The sequence below is a fragment of the Theropithecus gelada genome, chromosome 18 (assembly GCF_003255815.1).
Source record: "Theropithecus gelada isolate Dixy chromosome 18, Tgel_1.0, whole genome shotgun sequence".
Classification (NCBI taxonomy): domain Eukaryota; kingdom Metazoa; phylum Chordata; class Mammalia; order Primates; family Cercopithecidae; genus Theropithecus; species Theropithecus gelada.
The window spans coordinates 6,435,983-6,460,164 of NC_037686.1; the positions used below are offsets into that span (position 1 = coordinate 6,435,983).

General features: G+C 45.6%; 1 protein-coding gene and 1 long non-coding RNA gene across 2 annotated transcripts in view; one reads left to right on the forward strand and one right to left on the reverse strand.

The window, feature by feature from the left end:
• The window catches only part of LAMA1 (laminin subunit alpha 1), a 172,319-nt gene that overhangs the window by 144,149 nt on the left and 3,988 nt on the right, over window positions 1–24,182 (forward strand). The window contains exons 49-61 of the mRNA XM_025365118.1: window positions 4,389–4,539; window positions 5,253–5,397; window positions 5,879–6,020; window positions 8,735–8,849; window positions 9,035–9,208; window positions 11,306–11,457; window positions 12,141–12,326; window positions 13,764–13,893; window positions 15,080–15,195; window positions 19,171–19,360; window positions 20,828–20,986; window positions 21,520–21,673; window positions 22,769–22,902. Of these exons, the coding sequence (XP_025220903.1) occupies window positions 4,389–4,539; window positions 5,253–5,397; window positions 5,879–6,020; window positions 8,735–8,849; window positions 9,035–9,208; window positions 11,306–11,457; window positions 12,141–12,326; window positions 13,764–13,893; window positions 15,080–15,195; window positions 19,171–19,360; window positions 20,828–20,986; window positions 21,520–21,673; window positions 22,769–22,902 (1,948 nt within the window). The remainder of the gene's footprint in view (window positions 1–4,388; window positions 4,540–5,252; window positions 5,398–5,878; window positions 6,021–8,734; window positions 8,850–9,034; window positions 9,209–11,305; window positions 11,458–12,140; window positions 12,327–13,763; window positions 13,894–15,079; window positions 15,196–19,170; window positions 19,361–20,827; window positions 20,987–21,519; window positions 21,674–22,768; window positions 22,903–24,182) is intronic.
• On the reverse strand, window positions 13,105–15,887 carry LOC112611390. Its single transcript, XR_003116647.1, has 2 exons — window positions 15,645–15,887; window positions 13,105–15,182 (listed from the first exon to the last, which is right to left on the reverse strand). It is a non-coding gene; the product is annotated as an uncharacterized LOC112611390 (long non-coding RNA).

The window sequence follows — 24,182 nt, forward strand, 5'->3', positions numbered from 1 at the left end:
AAAAAAAAAAAAAAAAGAAAAAAGAAAAAAGTTGGGACCAGAGACTTGGAGGCTTGGTGATTGTAGCCTTAGGACTGAAAAAGAATATAGGGTTTGGAGTCTTGGGTTTCTCAGGCTTCTGGCCCAGGTCTCCCACCAATTTTTTTTTCCCTGACTTTGGATAATAAGTCTCTTCACCTCACTGAGGTTTGGTTTCTTTCTCCAGAAAAGAAAAATGATCATCGTACTTGTCTTACCCACCTCTATAAATCATAGGGATGAACACACAACATGATGTGTGTGAAAGAGCTTTATAAACTGGAAACACTTCACCAGTCTTCACCACTGGTCTCCTACAGTGATGCGGCTTTGCTTTGTAGGTAAATGTCACAGGATTTTATTTTTTTCTGACAGTAAACATGTGAAAAAGCATGGCTTTGTAATTGGCAACTATGATAAAAAATGCTGTTGCCTCATGAGGTAATGACATGCCCTGCTCTAGAACTTCAGTGGAATGAGCACCTGAATTCAGGCTCTCTGATCTGTCACTTTTTCCTTATCCTGTGTTTCCAGCAAGGAACTCTTCCAGCAATTTAGACATTCTAACATGAGAAACACCCCCACCCCTAGACTCTGTCCCCTCCACTGACCCCAGATCATTAACCTCACTGATAGAAAGAGAAATGGTTAACAGAAATTAAACATTTCTAGTATGAAAAAGTCCCCCTGCTTTACCTGTGACAGTATCCTCTGTTTTCATCAGTCATTTCCAGAGGTGTTTTGAAACCATTGACAGTCAAACTACAGCACCGAATGAATTGAATGATTTCCGGCTCTTCTTTTCTTGTTGGGTTGAGGAAGTCAGCTTTTTAGGTGGTCGCATGTTTTGTTCCCCTTGAAATACCTGGCCTGCCACCGGATTTCCACCCACCTGGACCTTTGACTGGGTCAAAGATGCTCCCCTCCTGCCAACTTGAGACTGGCTGTTTGACGGAGGGCTGGCCAGCGAGCTGAGTGGTAGAACCACATTGACTCATCAGCTCAACCAAACTAGGGTCTGATTAAATATGTTTTTCTGGGGACTGAACAAATCTGCTGGCTATTCTTGTATTATATTGGCCAACATTTCCAAAGATAGGTGTTTGTAAAGAATACTAGTTTGGTGTAGGGTATTAATAGGTATTGTGTACTGATCATAAATGTTTGGGAAACACTGAGTTAAAAAAATAAGCATGTTCCTTGGTTGCGAGGCTATCGGAGCCTTTAATTAGCATTAATATGCTAACATGTATGGTAGCCTTGTCCTGGGGAGAGGCCAGAGTTGCAGCGTTTCCCAAACTCACTTGAGCTTGAACCCTTTTTGAAAAGGTACCTCTGGGTGAGGCTCACGCTTGTAATCCCAGCACTTTGGGAGGCCAAGGCAGGTGGATTGAAAAAGATTAGCCAGGTGTGGTGGCGTGCGCCTATAGTCCCCGCTACTCCGGAGGCTGAGGTGGGAGGAGCACTTGAGCCCCTGCACTTCTGCCTGGGTGACAGAGTGAGATCCTGTCTCAAAAAAAAGGGGCATCTGGAGTTTCTTCTGCTTCATAGAACATATTTTGTGAAGTGCTGGTACAGGCACAGATTGGTGCTTTATGTCTGTTCGTAAATTGAACTGTCTTCAGTTTAGGTAACATCCACCACTGCACCCCTTCTCCTGTTAGACAAAAGCTTTAGTTCAAAGAGCTAATACCCTAATTCTAGTAACAATCCATTTTAGCAGACTTAGATGATCATTCCTTGTCCCTTTCGGTTTGTGTATAATTTGCCATTATTAAATCACTAGTGTAGCCCATCAGTGTCCTCTAAATTTTTAAAAAATTTTTGATCGTTTACTCTTAAATGTGATTTATATTACCAAGTAAATGAATTGAAACCTTTTTATTCCTCTTTGAATATATTATTATACTTGTACATGGTGTCACTCTGTAATTATGAGCAATCTTTTATGTTCTCAAAGGATACTACAAAATTAACCACTGATTCTAACAGTCCTCATCAAAATCAATATGGAAAGGCCCTTTATGTAATTAACAGGCATAATCCTTGCGTTATTTACAAGTGGACATTGTGACTGAGCGCTGGGTACGCGGCTGGCCTTTGTCACGAGTCAGTTACCTGTGCTCCGGGCCCTCTGCTAGGTACCAGCCGTGTCCACATACATCACACGTTTGTGTCCTCAGACATCTCATGGCCTAGGGGAAAATGCCTGTATAGAAAGCAGAAAATGCATGGGCTGTGGCAAGGGGCCAGAGCTGGAGAAGCAGCATCCCAAGCCCGAGCCAGGGTTCTCTCACGCCCTCGCGGGGTGGCAGCAGGGCACGCTAGTAGGTCAGCTCAGGGTTATCCAAACCTCACGAGGGAGCCCTCGGAGGATCGGGGAGGTCTGATGATTCTTCCAGACTCACAGGGCTGAGCACTGGAGAGGGCGGACGCCCTCCTGATTGCAGGCTCCCACTTGAACCTGTGGGTAATGGAGGCATTTCCAAGGCTGGAACAGAGCTGTCCACGAAGTGCTATGATGAACCGAGCTTTCATTTGTCCTGGGCCCTTACCAAGGCGGGGACCCACTTGGGGAACAGGCACCTGGGCCGACTGTTGAGGCACGTGTGCCTCTGGTCATAGTGGGGAAGCCGGCAGGGGCTCTGGGAGGAGTTCAGGGAAGTGACTGACATGGGGACAAGCCTTCGGTCGTGTTCAGTCATCATTTCATTTGAGGCCCCCCTCTTCGTGGCCACTTCACTCCAGCAGGCCCTGTTGAGGGAGAGAACCCAGGAGCAGAGCCCCCACCTTCTTGAGAGAGGAGGGCTCAGGGGCTCTGGGGAGGGACAAGGCCCCCATGTTCGTGAGAGAGGAGGGCTCACGGGCTCTGGAGAGGGAAGGGCCATGCACTGAGGACCAAGACAGATTTCTGGAGTTTTGTTTTAAACCTGGCTTTGTGATTTCTTGGGGTGTGTCCTTGAACAAGGTACTTTAATCTTTGAGGCTCAGCTTTTCATAGGTGGAAATGGGGACCAGCCCATCGAGGACCTCCAAACACAGCAGAATAATGAGAGAGCACATCTGCTGTGTGCCAGCCACTGTTCTAAGAACTGCCTGGGACAGCGCTCCCAGAGAGGTTTTATGGTTATCTCTGTTTTATAGATGAAGGAAAGGACACACAGAGAGGTTAGGTGAGTTTTCCAAGTTCACACAGCTAGTATGTTGGGGACCTGGGATTTGAACCCTGGTAGTCTAGCTCTAGAGTCTCTGTCCTCAGGCACATGCACTGTGGTTGGCCAAGAGGTAGAACAATGGAACATATGGCTAGGAAGCCAAAGGCTTAAGAATTAAAGAATTAAACCATAGTTGAAGAATTTATGCAGAGTGCATTTCTTTTAAGTTGTAATTCCTCAAAGAGACCACATGATGGAAATTTTTGAAAAAGCAAGAGTAGGTAGTTATACATTTGAAACCTCAGGTTTCACAAAGCACTATTTTTTGTTTTATTTTGTGTTGTTTTATCATCCATGGAAATGATTTTACTGTTTGGTTAGACTGCCTTGCTTGGAAATGTGGCACTGAGTTTGGTTGTTACACCTCTAACTGGGAGAAGTTCAAATTCTTACCCAAAAACCATCAAATTCTTACCCTCATCCAAATTTCACTCTCAAGCCTTATGATATTCCAGGAAATTATTTCTGGAACATGATTCTGATCTGTTCCAGATGAAGGGCTTTGTAATTGAACAGCAAGTCAAGTCAGCCTTTTGCTGTCTTGTGGGGGAAGACCAGGAAACACACTCACCTGAAAATGCCCTGGGCCGTATTATATCCCTGTTGTAACCCATGTACTCATCCCTGAGTATGATATGGGTCTTTAAGCTCATCCTGCAGATTTTTGAGGATGTCAGTGATTGTTTTGTGAAGTGATGCTTCTGGTATATGGGCATAAACTTGCTTTCCATTGTAACTCTAGTTTCCCTGAGGTATTAGTTAAAACCTCATCGGCAGAGTGAAAATGTCAATATAAAAATTATTCTGAAGACACCAGAGTTAAGAGAGGACAGTTACATTAAAGGAGATTAGAACAAACAAATCCAGTTGGTAAACTGAAATATTTATAACAGTTATCCTCCTATAAAGAAATGTCTTTTACCACAATGAATACTGCCTACGTTAACTTTATTTTCCTTATAAAGCAGTTGGGCATTTGTCTTGCATCTTCACATGGCAAAAGCATATTTTTAAATATTATCATCTACACTTGTTATGAAAGTATGGAACTAATAGCTCTACCGTGATCTTTGTGAAGGAGAACTCAGTAAGTGTGTTCTTGGTTCTTTCTGCCCTCCTGAGAATGGATTCTATTTCATCTCTTCTGCTTTGCAGCTCCCAGAATGAAGACCCTTCCTTCCATTTTGACGGGAGTGGGTACTCTGTCGTGGAGAAGTCACTTCCGGCTACCGTGACCCAGATAATCATGCTTTTTAATACCTTTTCACCTAATGGACTTCTTCTCTACCTGGGTTCATATGGCATAGTAAGAGTCTTTATGGGGCCCTAGGCCCTACTGTATATACACATTTAGATTGCTATGTGGTTGTTTATGTTTAATGAGGATTTACTAATTAAATATGTACATATGTATACCATACAATTTTTATGCGCATATGCTAGTATTAATGTATTTGTGTGCTAAACAATTTCCTCATTTAAAATTATTTATTATCATTGTAGAACCTTTAGAAAAATATAGAAGAACAGCGAGTAGAAACTAGCTTCTAGTCTTTATAGATGTCAATTCAACATTTGTTATTAAATTTTGAGCTCAAATAATATGTCTTGTTCTGGGTTCACTGTGACCACAGTGACATTGTTTGAATTCCATCCATGGGAATTTCATGTTCTTGTTTGCATCTCATGTGCTGGTGATTTCTGTCTTTCAATCTTTTGGTTTTGTTTTTTAGAACTGGCCCCTTGTCAGTCTGAATGAAAAAGATACAAGGAGATTCCATTTCTCTTACTGAATTGTAGATTTTGGTAACAACGGATGGTGTTTCATTTATATTAGTGTAGTGTTCTAGAAAGCCTTCGTGGGCATTTTTGGTTTCATCGCCGATAGACCTCTGGCTGTGGGGCCAGATCCAGTTTTCTCAGTTTGACTTTAGAAGGTTTCGGCCATCCCTGACTTGAAGGGAAAGGAAAACTTGGGATAAAGCTATAACCTGGGGAACTGTGTTCGCTTCTTTACAGAGAGACTTTTTATCCATCGAGCTGTTCCATGGCAGAGTGAAGGTTACGACTGACCTGGGTTCAGGACCCCTTACCCTTTTGACAGACAGACGTTATAACAATGGAACCTGGTACAAAATTGCCCTCCAGCGAAACCGGAAGCAAGGTAGAGACAGATGGACTCACTAGATGGCGGTCACCCTCATAAGAATAGAAATCTTGTCAAAATCAGCAGTCTCTATTCCACAGTAGTCTCCTGGGTATTGGATGATAGTCTACTTGAAAACCAGTGTTGTCTTTGGAATACTAAGCAACAGGATTCACATTTTGCTGGAGGAGTGTTATACTTGTATTTGCCTGTGATTTCCAAGTGTGTTATTTAACATTAAATGCTAAATTAGAATCAAGAATCAAATCCATTCTATTTTCTTCTACACACATACTGCTCTCATTTAGCAATGGGTATTGACTTTGATAGAGAGGATTTTCACTTGTCCTTCAATAACCAAGAACGTTAGCTGATCAAATTCATAGAATCTAGAAGAATATGCCTTTGTAAATGAACTTTGTTGCCAGAAGTTTGCATTTTACCTTAACATGGAAAGGGATTTCCCTTTTCTTATATCTTGTCTGTGCTCTCCTTTTAGGAGTCCTAGCAGTTAACGATGCCTATAACACCAGTAATAAAGAAACCAAGCAGGGCGAGACTCCGGGAGCGTCTTCTGACCTCAACCGTCTAGACAAGGATCCGATTTATGTGGGTGGATTACCAAGGTCAAGAGTTGTAAGGTATGATATTAAACTGCAGAATTTTCATGTCCCTGATTTCCAACCATATTAGCTTGCTAGGGCTACGAATGGATTGTATCACAAACCAGGTGGCTTAAACAACAGAAATTTATTATTTCCCAGTTCTAGAGACTGCAAGTCCAAAAGCAAGGTGTTGGCAGGCCTTGCTTCCTTTTGAGGGCCGTGAGAGGGAATCTGTCCCATGCTCCTAGCTTCTGGTTGCTTCACGGATTCCTTGGCCTGTGCCCTGTGTCCACATTCCCCCTTTTTATAAGGACAACAGTCACGTTGGATAAGGACTTCCCCTTATGACCTCATCCTAACTTGATTACCTCTGCAAAGACCCTTTTTCCAAATGAAGGTCACAATCACACATAAGGAGGATTAAGACTGCCATATCTTTTGGGAGGACACGGTTCAACCTGTAATCTGCTTTTATTTATTCAAAGTACTCTATGCTGTGTGATTTGAGAAGTAAAGCAGACCTTCTGCAGAAAGATTAGTGATTTTATATGTATTGCCTTTAGAACATCTAAATCCTGTTACCATGCAATCTTTGGAGACCCCACTTGCTGTCATACTTGCTTTATGACTTGAATGATTTACAGAAACTTTGTGGGGCTGGTTCATTGTCCTCAGTTTTGTAATTTTGGTTTGTAATTAAACCCTAAAGTTCTTTCACATCATTAAAAAAAGACACTTATGAAAGTCCAATAGTTAAGGTAAGACGGCTTGCCGAGAGTGGGGTCATTAAATGTCCAAACTGGGCCATTCAGCGTAGTGGTCAGCAAATGTCCATTTGTAGCAGTGCTACAACGTCTTTAGGTCAGGTTCTTTTATAGAATCTTCTTATATGGCACAGAACTGCAGCCATTCAGTTGCTATGATGAGCAGCCTTTTGTAGAGAGAGCCACTTCTCCACTGTTCCCCTACTCTTTGCCAGGAATCTTGGAAAGTCCCAAAGAACACAGTTTGCAACCACAGCCACCTCCTGATCTTAGAACTGAATCCATTTAAACCTCAGTGGAGTTTGTCACTTGCTAAGTCTTACCTCCCTGCCAAGACAGAGCCAGGACTGGAAGCTGTCTCCGGATCCCATCCCAGATTCATGCCCTGTCATGCTGGGACCAGGACTGGGGTGTTCCTGTAGCCTCAGCCAGATGTAGTCCTAGTACATCTGGACTTTGCCCAGATGGCCCAGTGTAGACAATGCAGGAAAGGACAGAAGCCCATATCACAGATGTTCTCAGTAGAACGGACTTGGGTGTCATCAAAGCCAGCCTCCTCATTTACATGGAAAGAACTCGAGATCCAGAAAGGCTGAAATTTGTCCAAAATCATGTAGTTGCTTAGCGGTCCATAGCTCATTGTTTCAACATGAGAAAAAAAAATGAGGTGTGACTGTAACAGGAAACCATGTTATTGCAAAGCTCTCCTGTGAAGAGCTGGTACAGAAGAGTGCAGCTGGGAGATGTTCGGTGGTCTCCATGATTTGGAAATGAGAGCTGGACTACATTATAGCCTGACCTTAGCCAGGAGTGTGGAGACTTCTGGTAAGAAAAACGTGATATTGACTTGAACACTGAGAAATAGAGTTTTGGATAGTCCCAGACTTTACCACATGCAGTTACTTCCTTTAGGATAAAGTTCATGGATATGCAATGTAAACAACAGCCAATGACTTTCTTTTTTAGCGGTCAGATCCTGGGAAATGCATTACCTGCACTGGTCCCCACGGGAAGCAAGCATTCTGCTCTACATGGAGACTGGATTTGAATCGGTGTGCTGCAAGGCGCTGTGCACTGTCTTTCTTATAATTGGCCTTTGTTTTCTGTGGGTAGCCATCCAAGTAGCCAAACTCACTAAGTTTGATCCCTTTCTCTAGTCTTAAGGAGAGTAGGAGAGTACTTGTTTGACCTAAAGTTCTCACTATCAATATTATTCTTAGAGGGAGACCAAGATATTTCTGCAGAGTAACACATGGAAACAGGTTTTCCAGAAGTATAGGGTTTTTTTTTTTTTCCCTTTTTCTTTTTTTGGGGGGCAGGATCTTGCTCTGTCACCCAGGCTGGAGTGCAGTGGAACAATCATGGCTCATTGCAGCCTCAAACTCCTGGGCTCAAGCAGTCTTCCTGCCTCAGTCTCTGGGACTACAAGTGCATGCTACCATGACTGGCTAATTTTTTATTTTTTGTAGAGACAGGGTCTCACTATGTTGCCCAGACTTGTCTCAAACTCATGGGCTCAGGTGATCTTCCCACCTCAGCCTCCCAAAGTGCTGGGATTACAGGCATGAGTCACTGTGCCTTGCCCAGTGGCTTTGTATTCCTTCGTTCAAAAATGGAATTTGTAGGCCGGGCACGGTGGCTCAAGCCTGTAATCCCAGCACTTTGGGAGGCCGAGACGGGTGGATCACGGGGTCAGGAGATCGAAACCATCCTGGCTAACATGGTGAAACCCCGTTTCTACTAAAAAATGCAAAAAACTAGCCGGGTGAGGTGGCAGGCGCCTGTGGTCCCAGCTACTCGGGAGGCTGAGGCAGGAGAATGGCGTGAACCCGGGAGGCGGAGCTTGCAGTGAGCTGAGATCCGGCCACTGCACTCCAGCCTGGGCGACAGAGCGAGACTCCGTCTCAAAAAAAATAAAAATTAAAATTAAAAAAATGGAATTTGAAAATCCAAATTTTGTGGTTGTTCTCATGCCCTTCCCTACAGGAGAGGTGTCACCACCAAAAGCTTTGTGGGCTGCATCAAGAACCTGGAAATATCCAGATCAACCTTTGACTTACTCCGAAATTCCTATGGAGTGAGAAAAGGCTGCTCACTGGAGGTAGGGAACATTGTTATTAATATTCACATGAGTTTCCTTAAGTGTTCATTGATTTATCAACATCCTAACGCAACAAACCAGTGGGGATAGGAAAGAGATGATGGGGAGACCAGTAGTGTCCTCCCCACGGGAGGTTTGGCCGCAGCTGGGAACTCACCGTGCTGTTTCATCTCCTCTGTGACCAGCCCATCCGGAGTGTTAGCTTCTTGAAAGGCGGCTACATTGAATTGCCACCCAAGTCTTTGTCACCAGAATCAGAATGGCTGGTAACATTTGCCACCAAGAACAGCAGTGGCATCATCCTGGCTGCCCTCGGCGGGGATGCGGAGAAGCAGCGCGATCGTGAGGAGTCACACGTGGTGAGTAGGTGCTCCTGAGCCCCAGTCTCAGGAAACGGCTTCGGGAAACAATGAATGGAAAATGACGGACTCATAAACATTTATTGTCGCTGTGTTCCTGGTTGTTTATGGATGTGCATTTTCAAAAAGTAAAAGTTATTATTGCTGAATGTCGTCCCCTTATGAATCAATGATTTCTTATATTGCATAATCCATCTTCCTTGTCTAGTGACTGAGGAAAAAGTTATTTGCTGTCTACCTCTAATTTTTTAAAAACTCATTCAGAAAGCATATGCTGAGTTTTCTTCCCCATGTTGTGGTCATTTCTCTTCATTCCAAGGCTAAAACAGCAGTCCTTAAATCCTGTTGAGGTCTTCAGTCTACTGCTGGATGAAGCAAGATTTTCCTTATCTATTATAGGATTGAAAGGAGCAGCAAGAGAAATGTGGCCTGTAATAAGCACAATAAACTAACATGAGACAGAAGAGAAATGACAACCATTTTCCTTATTTATATTCCATTTCAAGAGCATAGGTGATATTTCCCCCATCCTCTGCTCAAATGTGTGTCTATCACATGATTTGAAGAGACTTTACAGAATGTTAGCACACTGTCTTAATCAAGTTGAGTTCATGCAGCTAAAATCTGTAGAATGCCACCTTGTACTCTGTAAGGTACTTTACAGACATTGCTGTGTAATTATCACAACCTTGCTGCAAGGGGAATGCTGCTACATTTTGCTGAGGAAGAAATGTGTTCAGAGAGCCTGGTAAACCTGCTCGAGGTCACACCGCTGGTATGAGTCAGAGTCAGGACTGGAACACCAGTTTGCAGAACCCAAACATGTCATGACATACTGGGGGAAGGGCTAACCGTGACTAAGACTGGTTAAGGAGCTCCATTGATCGCTCTCTTTTTTTTTTTTAAATTGAGCTGAAATGTATATAACCTAAAATCAACCATTTCAAAGTGAACAATTCAGCAGCATTTAGTGCAAGCACAATGTTACGAGGCCACCTTTTCTATCTGGTTACAAACATTTTCATCGCTCAAAATAAAAGCCTATGCCATTAATTAGTCACTCCCCATTCTCCTCTCTCCCCACCCCTGGCAACCACCAATTTGCTTTCTGTCTCTATAGATGGATTTACCTATTCTGGATATTTCGTACAAATGGAATCATAGGATGTCTTGCATCTTTCACTTAGCATTTCTTTGAAGTTCATCCCCATTGCAGTATGGATCAGTGCTTCATTCTTTTTTACAGCTGAGTAACATTCCACTGTATGTACATACCACAGTTTGTTCATCAGTTACTTCATGGATAAACTTTGGGGCATTTCTGCCTTTTAGCTATTATGAATAAATGCTGCTATGAACATAGGTGGATAAGTATTTGTTTGAGTCCCTGTCTTCAGTTCTTCTGTGTATGTATTTAGGAGTGGAATCACTGGTTATATGGTAATTCTATGTTTAACTTTTTGAGGAACTGCCAAACTTTTTCTCCATTAGTCTTAGTAAAATTACTTTTACTAAAATTACTTTCAAATCAAAGTGTGCTTACTAAGTCAGCAAAAATGAATGATATTAGCCATTGCTAGCAAGAGTGTTGTGAGACGCTCACATTCCAATCCTTCTGGTGTATAAACTACCTTTTTTCAAGGTCTAAAAAAATTAAAAGCTTTAAATATTTTCACATCCTTCAAATGTTTAATTCTACTTTTCATAATGTTAGAAACAACCTCACAGGCAAAACAATTAAATATTCATATGTATGGTAATAAAAAGTTGGAAACTAAATTTCATGGATAAAAAGACAAATTACAATATACCTACTTGATGGTATCTAATGTAGCAATAAACAATAAGTATGAGGCAATGCAGAAATGGAAATCTTTGACATCTTCAGTGATAATAGCATAATGCAGAACATAAATTATATGAACAGAGATTAGAAAGTAACATACAAAATTTAAAATTGTGACAGCTGATGAGATTCTTAAGGAATTGCTCTACTCACTTGATGTTAATCTTGGCACATTATCTTCATAAGACGAAAGTTTTCTAGATCACATAGTGATATGTTTTGTCGGGAAATTCTCTATGCAACCTCCGCAGCCCTTCTTCTCCATCATGCTGATTGGAGGCAACATCGAGGTACATGTCAATCCTGGGGATGGCACAGGCCTGAGAAAAGCTCTCCTGCACGCTCCCACGGGTACATGCAGCGACGGACAAGCCCATTCCATCTCCTTGGTCAGGAATCGGAGGTACTTGTACGCGGCAAGGCAGTGTGTAATAAGGGTGTGGTGAGCTTAGAGGGAATGTGGAAGGAACCTTGCGGTGGTGCCCTGGGCGGCTAGATGACTGGGGTCATCGGCATCCAAATAATTCTAGAACCTTGCTAGGATTGTTTCCTGGGAACGAATTTCATCTGCTTTGTAATAAGATACTTGTAGAATTTTTATAATTAAACAACTTTAACTCTGCCCTTTACTGGGGCCCAGCATAAATTGTCTTTACACTGGATTGATTCTGTGGCAAATAGTACTACCCTATTAGTAAATAGTATTATATCAGTAGTAAATAGCATTAGATCAACATTCCTGTATATTTCCCTCCAAAATTGTAGACTGAATGCTTTAAAAGCACACTGGGCATCTTCATCATAGGTAAAGAGGTTAAAAAAAAAAAAAAAGAAAAAGAAAACCTCTCCGAAAAGCAATCTCATTCAATGGATATTTAATAACATTCCATTCGTTTCTGAAAAATGTTCAATTGTGAGTTTTAATTTTCAAGATTCACCTTTTTGGTCACAGACAGCATCTTGTTAAAATGCACCTTTAGGGAACGTTTATTTTCAGTGAGAACTTGTGGGAATTATGAACTAAAATGGAATTATTATTTCATTATGTTTAAAGCTTTTCATTTATTTTCTCTGTTGGACTTTTAGAATTATCACTGTCCAGTTGGATGAGAACAATCCTGTGGAAATGAAGCTGGGCCCATTAGTAGAAAGCAGGACGATAAATATGTCCAATCTGTACGTCGGGGGAATTCCAGAGGGAGAGGGGACATCGCTGCTCACAACGAGAAGATCGTTCCATGGCTGTATCAAAGACCTGATCTTTAATTTAGAGTAAGTGTACCTGCTCTCTGCATGTTCTTACACTTTCTGATCTTTCATGGTGAGTACTAACGTTAATCTGAAATCTAATTTTACTGTTTGAGAGTGAAAATTTTGCAAGTTCCCAAATAATGAGTGAACCCCATTATTCTATCATGAAAGGCCCCCCAAATGGATTTTAGTGGATTAGAATGTTAGACAGCTCTGGTCATCATACTTTAAAAACCATCGCTGAACATTAGCTCTCTGTGACTGTCCATAAAGAGCTGGGATTTAAATATGTTTTTGACATGCATTTGAAGGAACATAGGGATTTTGTGATGTAAGTCTCTTGCTGTCTTGAGAGCATTGCTTTGAAGAGCTGTTGACTACAGGGCTACTACCAGCTGCAGGTTGTTAATGGCTTCTCCCAAGACAATTACTGTGTAATTAAGAACTGGAAGCCTCCATTCCCTGTGTGGAGCTTATGATGAAGAAGAGAACTGGCGTGTGCCCATGAGCGGTTCATTCCTCCTTGCTCACCCTCTGCCTCTGGACAGGGTGCTGATGGGAGACAAGCTGTGCTCTGGGACCAGCATCTGCCCAGGAGAACCTGGAAGTGCCCTGGGCATCAGGAAATTGAAGCTCCCTCCTGGCTGGGTCACTGACTTGCCTAGTGACCTTGAACAAGGACTTGGATCTTTCATGGTCACAGTGTCTTCTCTGTGAAATTACCTCTTAGGACTCCCTGAAATTTGCAAGAGTAAAACCTAGCATTGGTTTCAATACAATCATAATGTCAGAGCTCTGGTTTAGATTTTTGTACAGGTTTATGTTTATTCCCCTAGGTGTCTGTTCATTCATTCATTCATTCATTCATTCATTCATTCATGAGGCATCTTCATGCTCCTGAAAGTCATGGGGTTGTGAACTCAGTAGAGCAGAAACGTTTCTGTGAAGTTCCCAGCTGTGCCTGGGAAAGTGCCAGGGGGACCTGTGTGGGCACAGGACACAGCACAGGAGCTGCAGAGTGATGGTGCACGTGACAAGCGTAACCCATGACCTCCTGGCCAGGGGAAGCATGTAAACGAGAAGTCAGTGTTTCGTGGAGGTCACCGTGCAGCGCTTGGGAACTAGAGACAAAAACGTGTCCCTGCGGCAATCCAGTCAAGGCTGCAGGAGGAGGCGACAGCATCAGAGCCGACCTGGGGGGTGCTCAGGAATGGCCAGGGTCTAACATGAGGATACGCTAGGCTGGGTGCCATTGCAAGCAGAAGCATCAGACAAGAAATATCTAAGATAACATGTCTGGACTCCGAGTCACAGTGAAGGACTGGCACTTTGGTTACTCTAAGAGAAACATATACATGGTTTTTAATTGATTTTCATTGTACAGTTATCAGATGACTTGGGTTCATGGACTGGTTTGTGATAGCCTAATTTTGAAAATACTCTCTTGTTTCTGCCTAGACTTTTGGATTTCAACAGCGCAGTTGGCCATGAGCAAGTCGACTTGGACACCTGCTGGCTGTCAGAAAGGCCTAAGCCGTCTCCCGATGCAGAGGACAGCGAGCTCTTGCCAGAGCCCCGGGCTTTTCCAGTAGGAGCGGCTTCCTTTACTATCAGTCAGGTCCAGTCAGCAAAGGAGGGCCCAGGACAGAGGGAGTTAAAATGGGGCCTTGCTGTACAGGTGCTGCAAGAGCTGGAGCTGGAGCTGGAGCTGTGCTAAAAATCAGAGTGGGGACAGGGTGGGAAAGCGTGCCCCAAGCAACTCAGATGACACGGCCCAGTTCATGGATTGTTGGCCCCAACACCCCGGCCACGCATCAGGCTGATGTAGAATATGCTTTTGGCAGAGCTTGTATAAGGACTCATGATCAATTTACATTTAGCTGGGAAAGCATAAAAATAAGTACTTCGTGTAAAGCCATCGTGCACATATTTGTTGCTTTAAAAAAAAAAAAAAAAAAAAGATTCAATTCATTTAGGAAAAGCCAGTTCTGGCCAAAGAGTTTGAATGGCAGCCATTGTTCTTTTTCATTTTCTCCCCTTGTGCTTTCTCTGTTGCCCTGGTGTAAAGTGTGCGCTCTAGTAATTTAGAAGATGGCAGAAGCATTTGAGGGCAGGACCTTCTGAGCAGGGCCAGGCTTCGAGTTCAGGGCAGTTTTCTTGGCAGCATCTGCCTAGGCTGAGCCAGAAAACAGCAGCGGGGACCCCCGTGACTTGGGCAGTGTCAGGGCAGCCCGCGGATGGTTGCAGGGGGGTTCAGGGGCCCTTCCCACCTGGCTCCTCTTGTCTGCACCTTGCCCTGTCATTGTGGACCTAGGTTCACAGGTTCACACTCTGAGGCCCTGCAAAGCACATCACCTGTGGGCACCTCCAGTTTTCCGGTGCTGGGCCGCAGCTGATGTCGGCGGCTGCATCCTCAGGGCCATTCCCAGAGCCTCAGGTCATGGCAGGGGCCTAGGAAGACAGCAAGGTCTTTGGCCCTTAAGCCTGATGAAAATTCATAGGAGAGACTTCAGTGTCCGTATGAACTTCAGTGTCCGTATGAAGTTGAGTGGGATTAAGGTGAAAGACGGAAGCTCTAAGTGCCTTCTTCAGGGGGATGAAGGGCTGGCAAGTACATCATTTAAACCGAAGATGGAGTGAGCACCAACAAGCATTGGTGGTTGGTGCTGTTCTGATGGGATTGCTTCGGAGATGGCTCTTCATGGCGGAACACGCGTGGGTCAGTGGGGTTCGGGCTGCGGTGGCGGCTGAGTGTTCCTGTGTGTCTCTTACAGGAACAGTGTGTGGTGGATGATGCAGCTCTGGAGTACGTTCCCGGCGCCCACCAGTTTGGTCTCTCACAAAACAGCCATTTCCTGTTGCCTTTTAACCAGTCGGCTGTCAGAAAGAGGTAGGTATCTTTCTAATGTCCTTACGCGGTGTCTCGTTGCTGGATGGACGGGGTGTTCTCCAGCCACGGAGTCTCTTCCAAAAGAAGCTGCTTCTATTGGATGTTGAAGTGCTTGACTCGCAACCAAATGGCAAAGAGAAGGCAAAGAGATAGGAATTCAGCGTTGGTGCAAATTACAACGCTTTCATGGTGGTTCACGGGGGAGTCTGTGGTTTCTGCCTTTCCCCTTCTGGAGGGCAGCTGGTTTCCCCTCTCTGTGTGCACGTAAGTTAAGCGTGTGGGCGTCTAAATCAAGCCTCCTGGATCTATTATTGTTTGGACTTTCAACCCCATTCCACTTTAAGCATTCCCTGGTCTGATGTCTTTGTCTACCCAAACTCTTACACTGTGGTGGCCAAAGTCCTGGGTGCCACACCCACCCCTCTCTGTGCGCCTTCTGGCCCTCATACCTGCCTGTGCCTGGGACCCTTCTGCAAGGGAAGAGCTCAAGGCCTGGAGCTTGGGGCTCCCGGACTCCGTGTCGCTCCTCTCTCCTCCTGCGGTCCTCCAGCTCACCTGCCAGGCTTGCCTGCAGACTCTGCCATGCCCTGCCTGTCTTGTCGTCATTGGCTGTGAGTGCCACCCTGTCATACCCCTTAGACCTGGGCTCCTGTCTGTCTTCTGCAGCTCCTGCCATCCCTCTCTGTGAATTCAGCAGCTGCCTAACCCCTGACCTTTCCGTGCTCAAACTGTGATCTGTGGAAGGTCTTTCCCTGCTCCCTCCTCAGCCAGCCTCTCCCATCGCCATACCCTTGACTTCTTCACAGGTATCCATCCCTCTCACAGTCTCGACTTTAAAAGCCTCCTATTAGACAATCCCTTTCTTCTCGTTTCCACTCTGTGCCTCCCCACTCCTGCAGTTTGTCAGTTGCCTGGAGACCTCTAAGCCACTAGCCCTAATGCCCTCCCACCACCATCTCCCCTCTTCTCTAGCCCCACATCACAATTCATCCTCCAGGTAGGTTCCAGGCCACTGTTACAGGTGTTCCTCTGCAAACTCCCTTACCCCTTTGTCTCTCCCACTCCTGCGAGCCCAGGTAAAAGCCAGCATTCCACGTTCTCTGTGCCGGAACCCACACTGGAGACCAGGCTGAGGAGATGGGCGTCTCCTTCCCAGCTGGTTTGAGCTGCATATCATGGCCGTCAATCTCTGATGGAGCCTCCAGACAACATAGAGAACCAGTGCATTGCTCTAATATGCTTATGGCTTTTATTCTCCATGACAACTTGCTCATAGCTGCTCTCAGCTCAGAGCCCTGGGCACCACAGTCTTCCTTCACACCCCAGCTGATGACTGGCCTCATTGAGAAGAAAGAGATCCTTCATCTGTCCACCACCAAAAAGACCAGCCCCTGCTTTTGTTCCTGACCCTCTATCTCTTCTTCTGCTACCACAGATGAAGGGTCTTTGTTCCTAGCAAAGCCCACCCAGCCAGCCCCAGCTTGTCCTCTGGATCCCACTCGCCCTCTCCTTCCTAGGACATGCACAGCAGCCACACCTCACTCCTCAGTGCACACTCCCACCAGCACACAGATGCCACTATCACCCCATCGTCAGCAGTGACAGCAAGAGCAGCAAACGATTGTACTGGAGGTTGACACAGAGATTTTACACAGATGATCTAATTTACTCCTCATAATTCTCCTGTGAGGAAAGTATTGTTATTATCTCCATTTTACATATAAGGAGATTGAGGTATAGGGAGCCTGAGACATCTGCTCAAAGTCACACAGCTGGTAAATGGTAGAGCTGGGATTCAAACCCAGGCCTTGTGGCTTCAGAGTCTGTGCCTGTACAGTAGTTTCCCCTTCTCCTTGGGGGATACGTTCCAGGACCCCCAGTGGTTGCCTGAAACCTCGGCTAGTACCTAAACATCATATACACTGTGTTTTCCCATGTATGCATAGCTATGATAAAGTTGAATTGTAAATTGGGCACAGGAAGAGATTAACAGTAACTAATAATAAAATAGAAGAATTATAACAGTATGCCAGCATCACTCCTCTTGTGCCTCGAGGGCATTATTGAGTAAAATCAGGGTGACCTGAACACAAGCCCCGCTGTACTGCCACAGTCGATCTGTGAACCTAGACGACTATAAAGTGACCAACGGGCGCATGGCTCGTGGTGTGGAACCGCTGGACACAGACAGGATTCACTTCCTGGGCAGGACCGAGTGGGATGGTATGAGACCTTATCAAGCTACTCAGAGTGATACCCCATTTAAAACTTACGCATTGTTTATTTCCAGAACTTCCCATTTAATATTTTCAGACCTCAGTTGACTGCAGGTAATTGAAACCTTAAAAAGTGAAACCTTGGAAGGCAAAACCGCGAATAAGAAGGGACTGCTGTAACCTCTGCGCTCCACTCCCTCTCTCACTTTGACTTCTATAGCAGAACCCCCAGGAGACGCCACATCCCCCCGCACACACATGCGCAATACCTGGCTCTGTTTCCCACAAGGCGCTCGAAAGAGCTGCCCTTTCCTCAGGGACTGTTTCCTCATTTAACCATCCGGTCAGCCTCCCGCACACCCCCAGCTGCTCTTGAGAGAATTACTCAAGACCCCCATGTAGCTACGTGGTACAGGGCCCCCTGCCCTGGGCTCTCAGCAGCTCGTGGACTTCCTTGGCTGTCACAGCCGCACACTCTCCTGGTTCCCTGCTCTCTCTCGGCCCGCCTTCCTCAGTCTCCCAGCTGAGAGTGCTGGGCCCTTCCACATGCTCTCCCAGGATGGCCTTCTGTGTTCCGATCACCTTAAAATGCCACCTAGATATGGCAGCACCTACCCGTGTAGCTCTGGCCTCCACTTAGAACTCAGGGTTTGTGGGCCCACCGGCCCCTTGAGATCTCCGTGTGGACTGGGACAGGTTCCAGGGTCACTGGACATCTCTGTGTGGACTGGGACAGGTTCCTCAGCCACTCGACACCTCTATGTGGACTGGAACAGGCTCCTGGGCCTCATCGCCCCGAATGGAATTCTCAGGCTCCCTCAGTCCTGCTCTCCTGCTCTTTGCCGTGGCCGTGGGCACGATCGCCATTCACCTGGTTGCCCAAGGCCCAAGCCTAGAGGCTGTTTTTTATTTCACCTGTTCTCACTCTCCAAATCCAGTCCATTGGCACATCCTCTTGCTTCTTCCTCCAGAATGTTTCCTGAATCGGTTCTGAGTCCCCGCCACCACCCTGGTCTAAGCCACCCACCCCTCCCTATTGGCTGTCGTAACAGCTGCCTGACGGGGCCCGCTTCACCCCGACCCCTGACCCGTTCTGCAGTTTAGACAGAGGATCTCTGAAAGGGATTCTCGGTCACTCCCCCTTTCAGAGCCTTCCTGTGACTTCCCACTGTGCTGAAAATCAACTCTCAAAGCCCCTCCTCCCTATGATGGAGCCACATCTGCCCTCGTCCTGTCCCGGGGTGCTCCCGTGGCACCGTGGTCCCTCTGACGGGGCCCACCCAGGTGTAGCCTTCCTGCACACCTGCAGTGGCTCTGGTTCCCCCGCGGCCTCAGGTGGGCTTCCTGCTGCCCACTGTCATCAAGCCCCTTACTTTGCAGGGGCTTGCCCCTTTCTGTCACTCAGAGCTGGGCTGAAATATCTGCTTTGCAGAGCTACCCGCGTTGACTACTTAAGGTAGCCACCGGTTGGCCTCTCCAGGACCCACTTTAACTCTCTGGTGTGTTTCTGTATTAGCTTCATGAGCAAAGGGATCTGATCTTCCTCTTTGTTCACGGCTTTATCCTCATCCTAAAACAGTCTGGCAGACAGAGGTAGGCAGTTAAATGAATGGATGTGTAAATGGATGAAGGAATGAATTCCCCTCTTTCCTGAGATGTTCAGTGTAAACCCGAAACAATTGTGGAGTCCTCTCTTTGAGGTTTTAAAAATGAAAAGTTAAAGTTTCCTTTCTCAACGCTCAGCGCTTGTTTTTTCCAGGCTCTCGGTTGAGCTGAGTATCCGCACGTTCGCCTCCAGCGGCCTGATTTACTACATGGCTCATCAGAACCAAGCAGACTACGCCGTGCTCCAGCTGCACGGGGGCCGCCTCCACTTCATGTTTGACCTTGGCAAAGGCAGAACAAAGGTCTCTCACCCTGCACTGCTCAGCGATGGCAAGTGGCACACGGTACGATCTCAGGAGGCTTGTGCTGGCTGCTTCTGAGTTTTGTTCCATGTATTACTGGGGTTCACTCCATTTCTCAAAGGCACATTATCCCCTTTCATCTCTATCTCGCCGTGCGTGTCTGGTATCTCCCCCAGAGACTGCAAGTCTTGAAGGCAGGGATCTTGTCTGCTTCTGAAATACCCCCAGGGCCTTGCTTAGTACCTGACATGAAATAGACACTCAGCAAACATTGGCAGGATGAACAAAAGGTACTAGACATGTTCTCAACTTGGCAAGGAGTATGTAAAGCCTAGCCTCCCCTCATGGCATTTGCTTTCTGATAACCAGGACTCTGGACCACTTTCTGGTGTGCAGCAGGCTTTACCTGTGCCTGTAATCGGCCAGCTGGGTGGTTCTTGTCCACTGCCCAGGAAAACACATGCACTAAGAATGGCAGGTTTTGCAGCAAAGAAAGAGTTTAATTATTGCAGAGGCAACTTGCCAGGAGATAATTGTCAAAGCTGCCTCCCTAAGAATTCAAAGACTAGGGTTAAACCTTGTGCAAACAAGTATAGTTCGGCAGCCGGAGGATACGGAATGGCAAATGCTGATTGATTGGATTGGGGAAGAAATCATAGGGGGTCGAAGTTGTCTTCTTGTGCTGAGTCAGTTTCTGGGTAGGGGTTACTGCTCTGGGTGGCGCCAGTTGATTCATACTGAATGCAAAGTCTGAAAAATATCTCAAATGCCAGTCTTAGGTTTTACAATAGCAATGTTATCTATAGGGGCAATTGGGGAAGTTATAAAGTTTGTGACTATTGGCTATGTGATTCCTAAGTAATAAGTAGTTTAAAAAGGCAAATTATAAAACAATGACTGGTTAGGGTTTAACTATGCCTACATCTTAGCAGAAGAAACAATGGCTGGTTAGAGTTTATACCTGTATCTTAGCAGAATTCAGGCCCCTATCACAATTCCAACCTTGTGGCATTTCCTTACTTTTATAGAGGTGATTTTGGTCCCTGAGCAAGGAGGGAATCAGTTTTAGGGAGGGACCATTATCATCTGTTTTAAAGTTAAACTATCCACTAAATTCCTCCCATTTCCGGAAGGCACTGTTACCATCTTCGTTTTAAACTGTCAGCTAAATTCCTCCCATAGCTAGGTTGAATTAGCAAAGACAGCTTATGAGGTCAGAAGCAAGATAGAGTCAGTTATGTCAGACTCCTCTTACTGTCATCATTTTTCTATGTCAGGTTTCTTTCACTGTTACAGTTTTTGCAAAGGCAGTTTCATACCTGCCTCCTTTCTTCTGCCAGGCTCAGCCGCTTTTCATCACCAACTGTCTAAAAATTTGAACCACCCTTTAGCATTGCATTCAGGTTGTTACAGCTCTCAGAAACAGATGTTGCATCTGTTAAAGTTGATACATCTGTTAAAGTTTTCTCAGGTTCCTTAAAAATTATGCATGTTTTCACTTCGCTGTAGGTCAAGACAGACTATGTTAAAAGAAAAGGCTTCATAACGGTTGACGGCCAAGAGTCCCCCATGGTGACCGTGGTGGGAGACGGAACCACGCTGGATGTGGAGGGTTTGTTCTACCTAGGAGGCCTGCCCTCCCAGTACCGGGCCAGGAAAATTGGAAATGTAAGCAGCATTTTCTGTACTGACATTTTACCTTTGTTGTGGTTTTGCTTATTCTGTAGAAGAGCATAGCTCACGGCATCTTTATGTATAAATTACCTTGTTTGAACCTGGGGCTTGTAAAGAAGTTGACTTTGCAGGCATGTCCACAGATCATGTGCCAGGGCCGCCCCTCAGAACCCGATCAGTCTTTTAGTTAATGAACATCTCCCTTTCCGCAGCCACATGGCCACAGCACAATTCAGGGAAGCCCAGCAAATGCGTATTCGCACATTAGTAAACTCAGCATTTTTTGATTTCCACGATATTTTACTAAAATAATAGAAAACACTTCCACGGCATTATTAGCAAAGATACTCAAATGGTAGCTCTAACTTAGACATTCATGTGAAGTATTGTGGCAAAGTTTTTTTTTAAAAAAAGGTAACATTTTAATGTGTTTTATTGAGACCAATCTGATGAAGTGGAAGGAAAATGTGTCCAGGCCCTTCTCGTTAGAATCACCACCGTCTACTCTTGCATGTCATTTGGCTTAGATCACCCACAGCATCCCTGCCTGCATTGGGGATGTGACGGTTAACAGCAAACAGCTGGACAAGGACAGCCCGGTGTCCACCTTCACGGTGAACAGGTGCTACGCAGCGGCCCAGGAGGGGACATTCTTTGATGGAAGCGGATACGCAGCTCTTGGTATGTGTTAGCAACACTCTCGAAAGCAGTCCCCGGCGGAGCCTGGACTCTAAAGCAATGCGGATCCGAGAGTACGAGACAGGACCCGCTGGACAAGGCTACAGGAAAACCACATTGAATTCAGTATTCCAGTTGATTCCTAATTTCTTGGCGTAAAAAGCCTTCTCAGGTCTTGTGCTATCTGGATGGCCTGACGAAGTCTCCCGCCAGGAGCAGTGTGACTCCTGACAGAGGCCAGACACGGGGTGCTAGTTTCATCTATACTTTCCCCAGGTTCTGTAATGCACACTCAGTGTCCAAGTTAAGAAAGGACTTTGAATTAAAAATCAGCAGCATAAAATGTCTAGACCAGCTGGCGCCAGGGAGGCTGTGCAGAAGTTTGGGTGGGGAAGAGGGGGAAGCCAGCAGAACATTTCTCGTTCACTCTGCGCTTCCTGTCTCCTGTTCCTGGGACTCAGGCTCCAGCCCTGCTGGGCAGCCCCTCCGTGGCCTCAGTACGCCTCGCACCCCCTGGGTATGCTCTGGGGATACCACCTTCTCCCCTTTTCCTTCAGCCCTGGTCATGGTAACAGCTGCCTGCTGTGGCCAATAGCCCCAGTGTGGCTGCTCAGCCTTTTTTATCACCTGAATTAAAAAATCATTCCATTCAGTCCCCACCTTTAACAAATTTAGTATGGACTCTGATACACTCAGTAAATGATGATTCCTGCAAGTACGCAGATACTAGGAAAATAAAGTGGACTATTCTTGGATGATGGTAGAGGGATTCCAGGGATCAAATCCCAGCAGCCCATGGGAAAGACTGCCACAGGGAGGACGTGTCCACAGGGTGAGGCAGGGCCACGTGCTTCTGCGGCCACAGATGAAGGAGACGCCTGGCTGTGCTCTGGCCTGGCTGGCTGCACGCGTCTTCTTTAAAAACTCCACGATGTGGAAGCTGAGACTCAGAGGGCAGGAGTGACCTGCTGGTGGGGATGGAGCTGGATCCAAAGGAGGAGCTAGAGCCAGGTCGCCCGACCCTTAGCCAGGAGCCCAAATGCTCAACCTGGGCCTGGCAGCGCTCACCCTGACTTGGGCCGTCCTTGTGTGTTACAGTCAAAGAGGGCTACAAAGTCCAGACAGATGTGAACATCACACTGGAGTTTCGAACCTCCTCGCAGAATGGCGTCCTCCTGGGGATCAGCACTGCCAAAGTGGATGCCATTGGACTAGAGCTTGTGGACGGCAAGGTGGGTGCTTCCTCTCCATGGGGTCTTCCTCCCCCCAGTGTCAGAGACAGAGCAATTGAGAAACAGCAGATTCAAATTCACAACTGTCTATTTTTATGGAGTCAAACAATGGTCCCATTACTATTTAAAAAACAGATATGGCTACAAAAAAAAACTTGTTCGTTTTTTAAAAGCTTTTCAAAAATAATTTTTTATGTGTTTGAAAGTAAGCTTTCAGCAAAATTACAACTATAATACAAAGAACTTTTTTTCCTGAACCATCTGAGAATAAGCTGCTGACTTGATGCCCTATCCCTTCTAAAATTTTTTTTAACGTTTTATTTGGAAATGATTACAGATTCATAGGAAGTTGCAATGAAATGTACAGGGAGGGCCCCATGCACCCTTCACCCAGACCCAGGTTTCCTAGTGGTAGCATTATGCATTTTTTTTTTTTTTTTTTTTTTTGAGACGGAGTTTTGCTCTTGTCACCCAGGCTAGAGTGCAATGATGCAATCTCAGCTCACTGCAACCTCTACCTCCCAGGTTCAAGTGATTCTCCTGCCTCAGCTTCCTGAGTAGCTGGGATTACAGGCATGCACCACCATGCCAGGCTAATTTTTGTATTTTTTAGTAGAGACCAGGTTTCACCATGTTGGTCAGGCTGGTCTGGAACTCCTGACCTCGTGATCTGCCTGCCTCGCCTTCCGAAGTGCTGGGATTACAAACATTATGCATTTTTCTAGCACAATCAAGATACTTAATTGTATCAATACCAAAAGGCTCCCCCTTAATACCCCATCATGGCCACACCCAACTCCTGTACCCCTAATCCTAGGCAACTGCTAATCTGTTTGCTGTCCCTCTAATTTCTGTTTCACCAGTGTTATATCAATGAAGTGACGCAGTAGGTATCCTTTTGAGATCAGCTTTTCACACTTAGCCTGACCTCGGGAGGTTCATCTGGATGGTTGTGCATATCAGCAGTCCGTTCCCTTTTGTGGTGGAGTATTACTCCATGGGATAGACGTACCACGCTCTAATTTTTTTTAATGTAAAACACGTTATTTTTTTCTGTGACTATTCTGCTCTTGCCTTTCAGCCTCTCCTGTCCCTCTCCTGCTGGCAACAAAATGAAGTCAACAATTTGCAGTACTCATCCTTTAGTCTCCTGCTTGGAAACCGCCTCCTTCGCAGTTTCTCCCAGTTCTCACTTTCCTTCGTCTCCCCTTTGGGGCTGTCTGGGCACAGGCAGGATGCAGGGCAGGGAGTCTCGATGACCCTTTTCCTTTCTGTGGGCG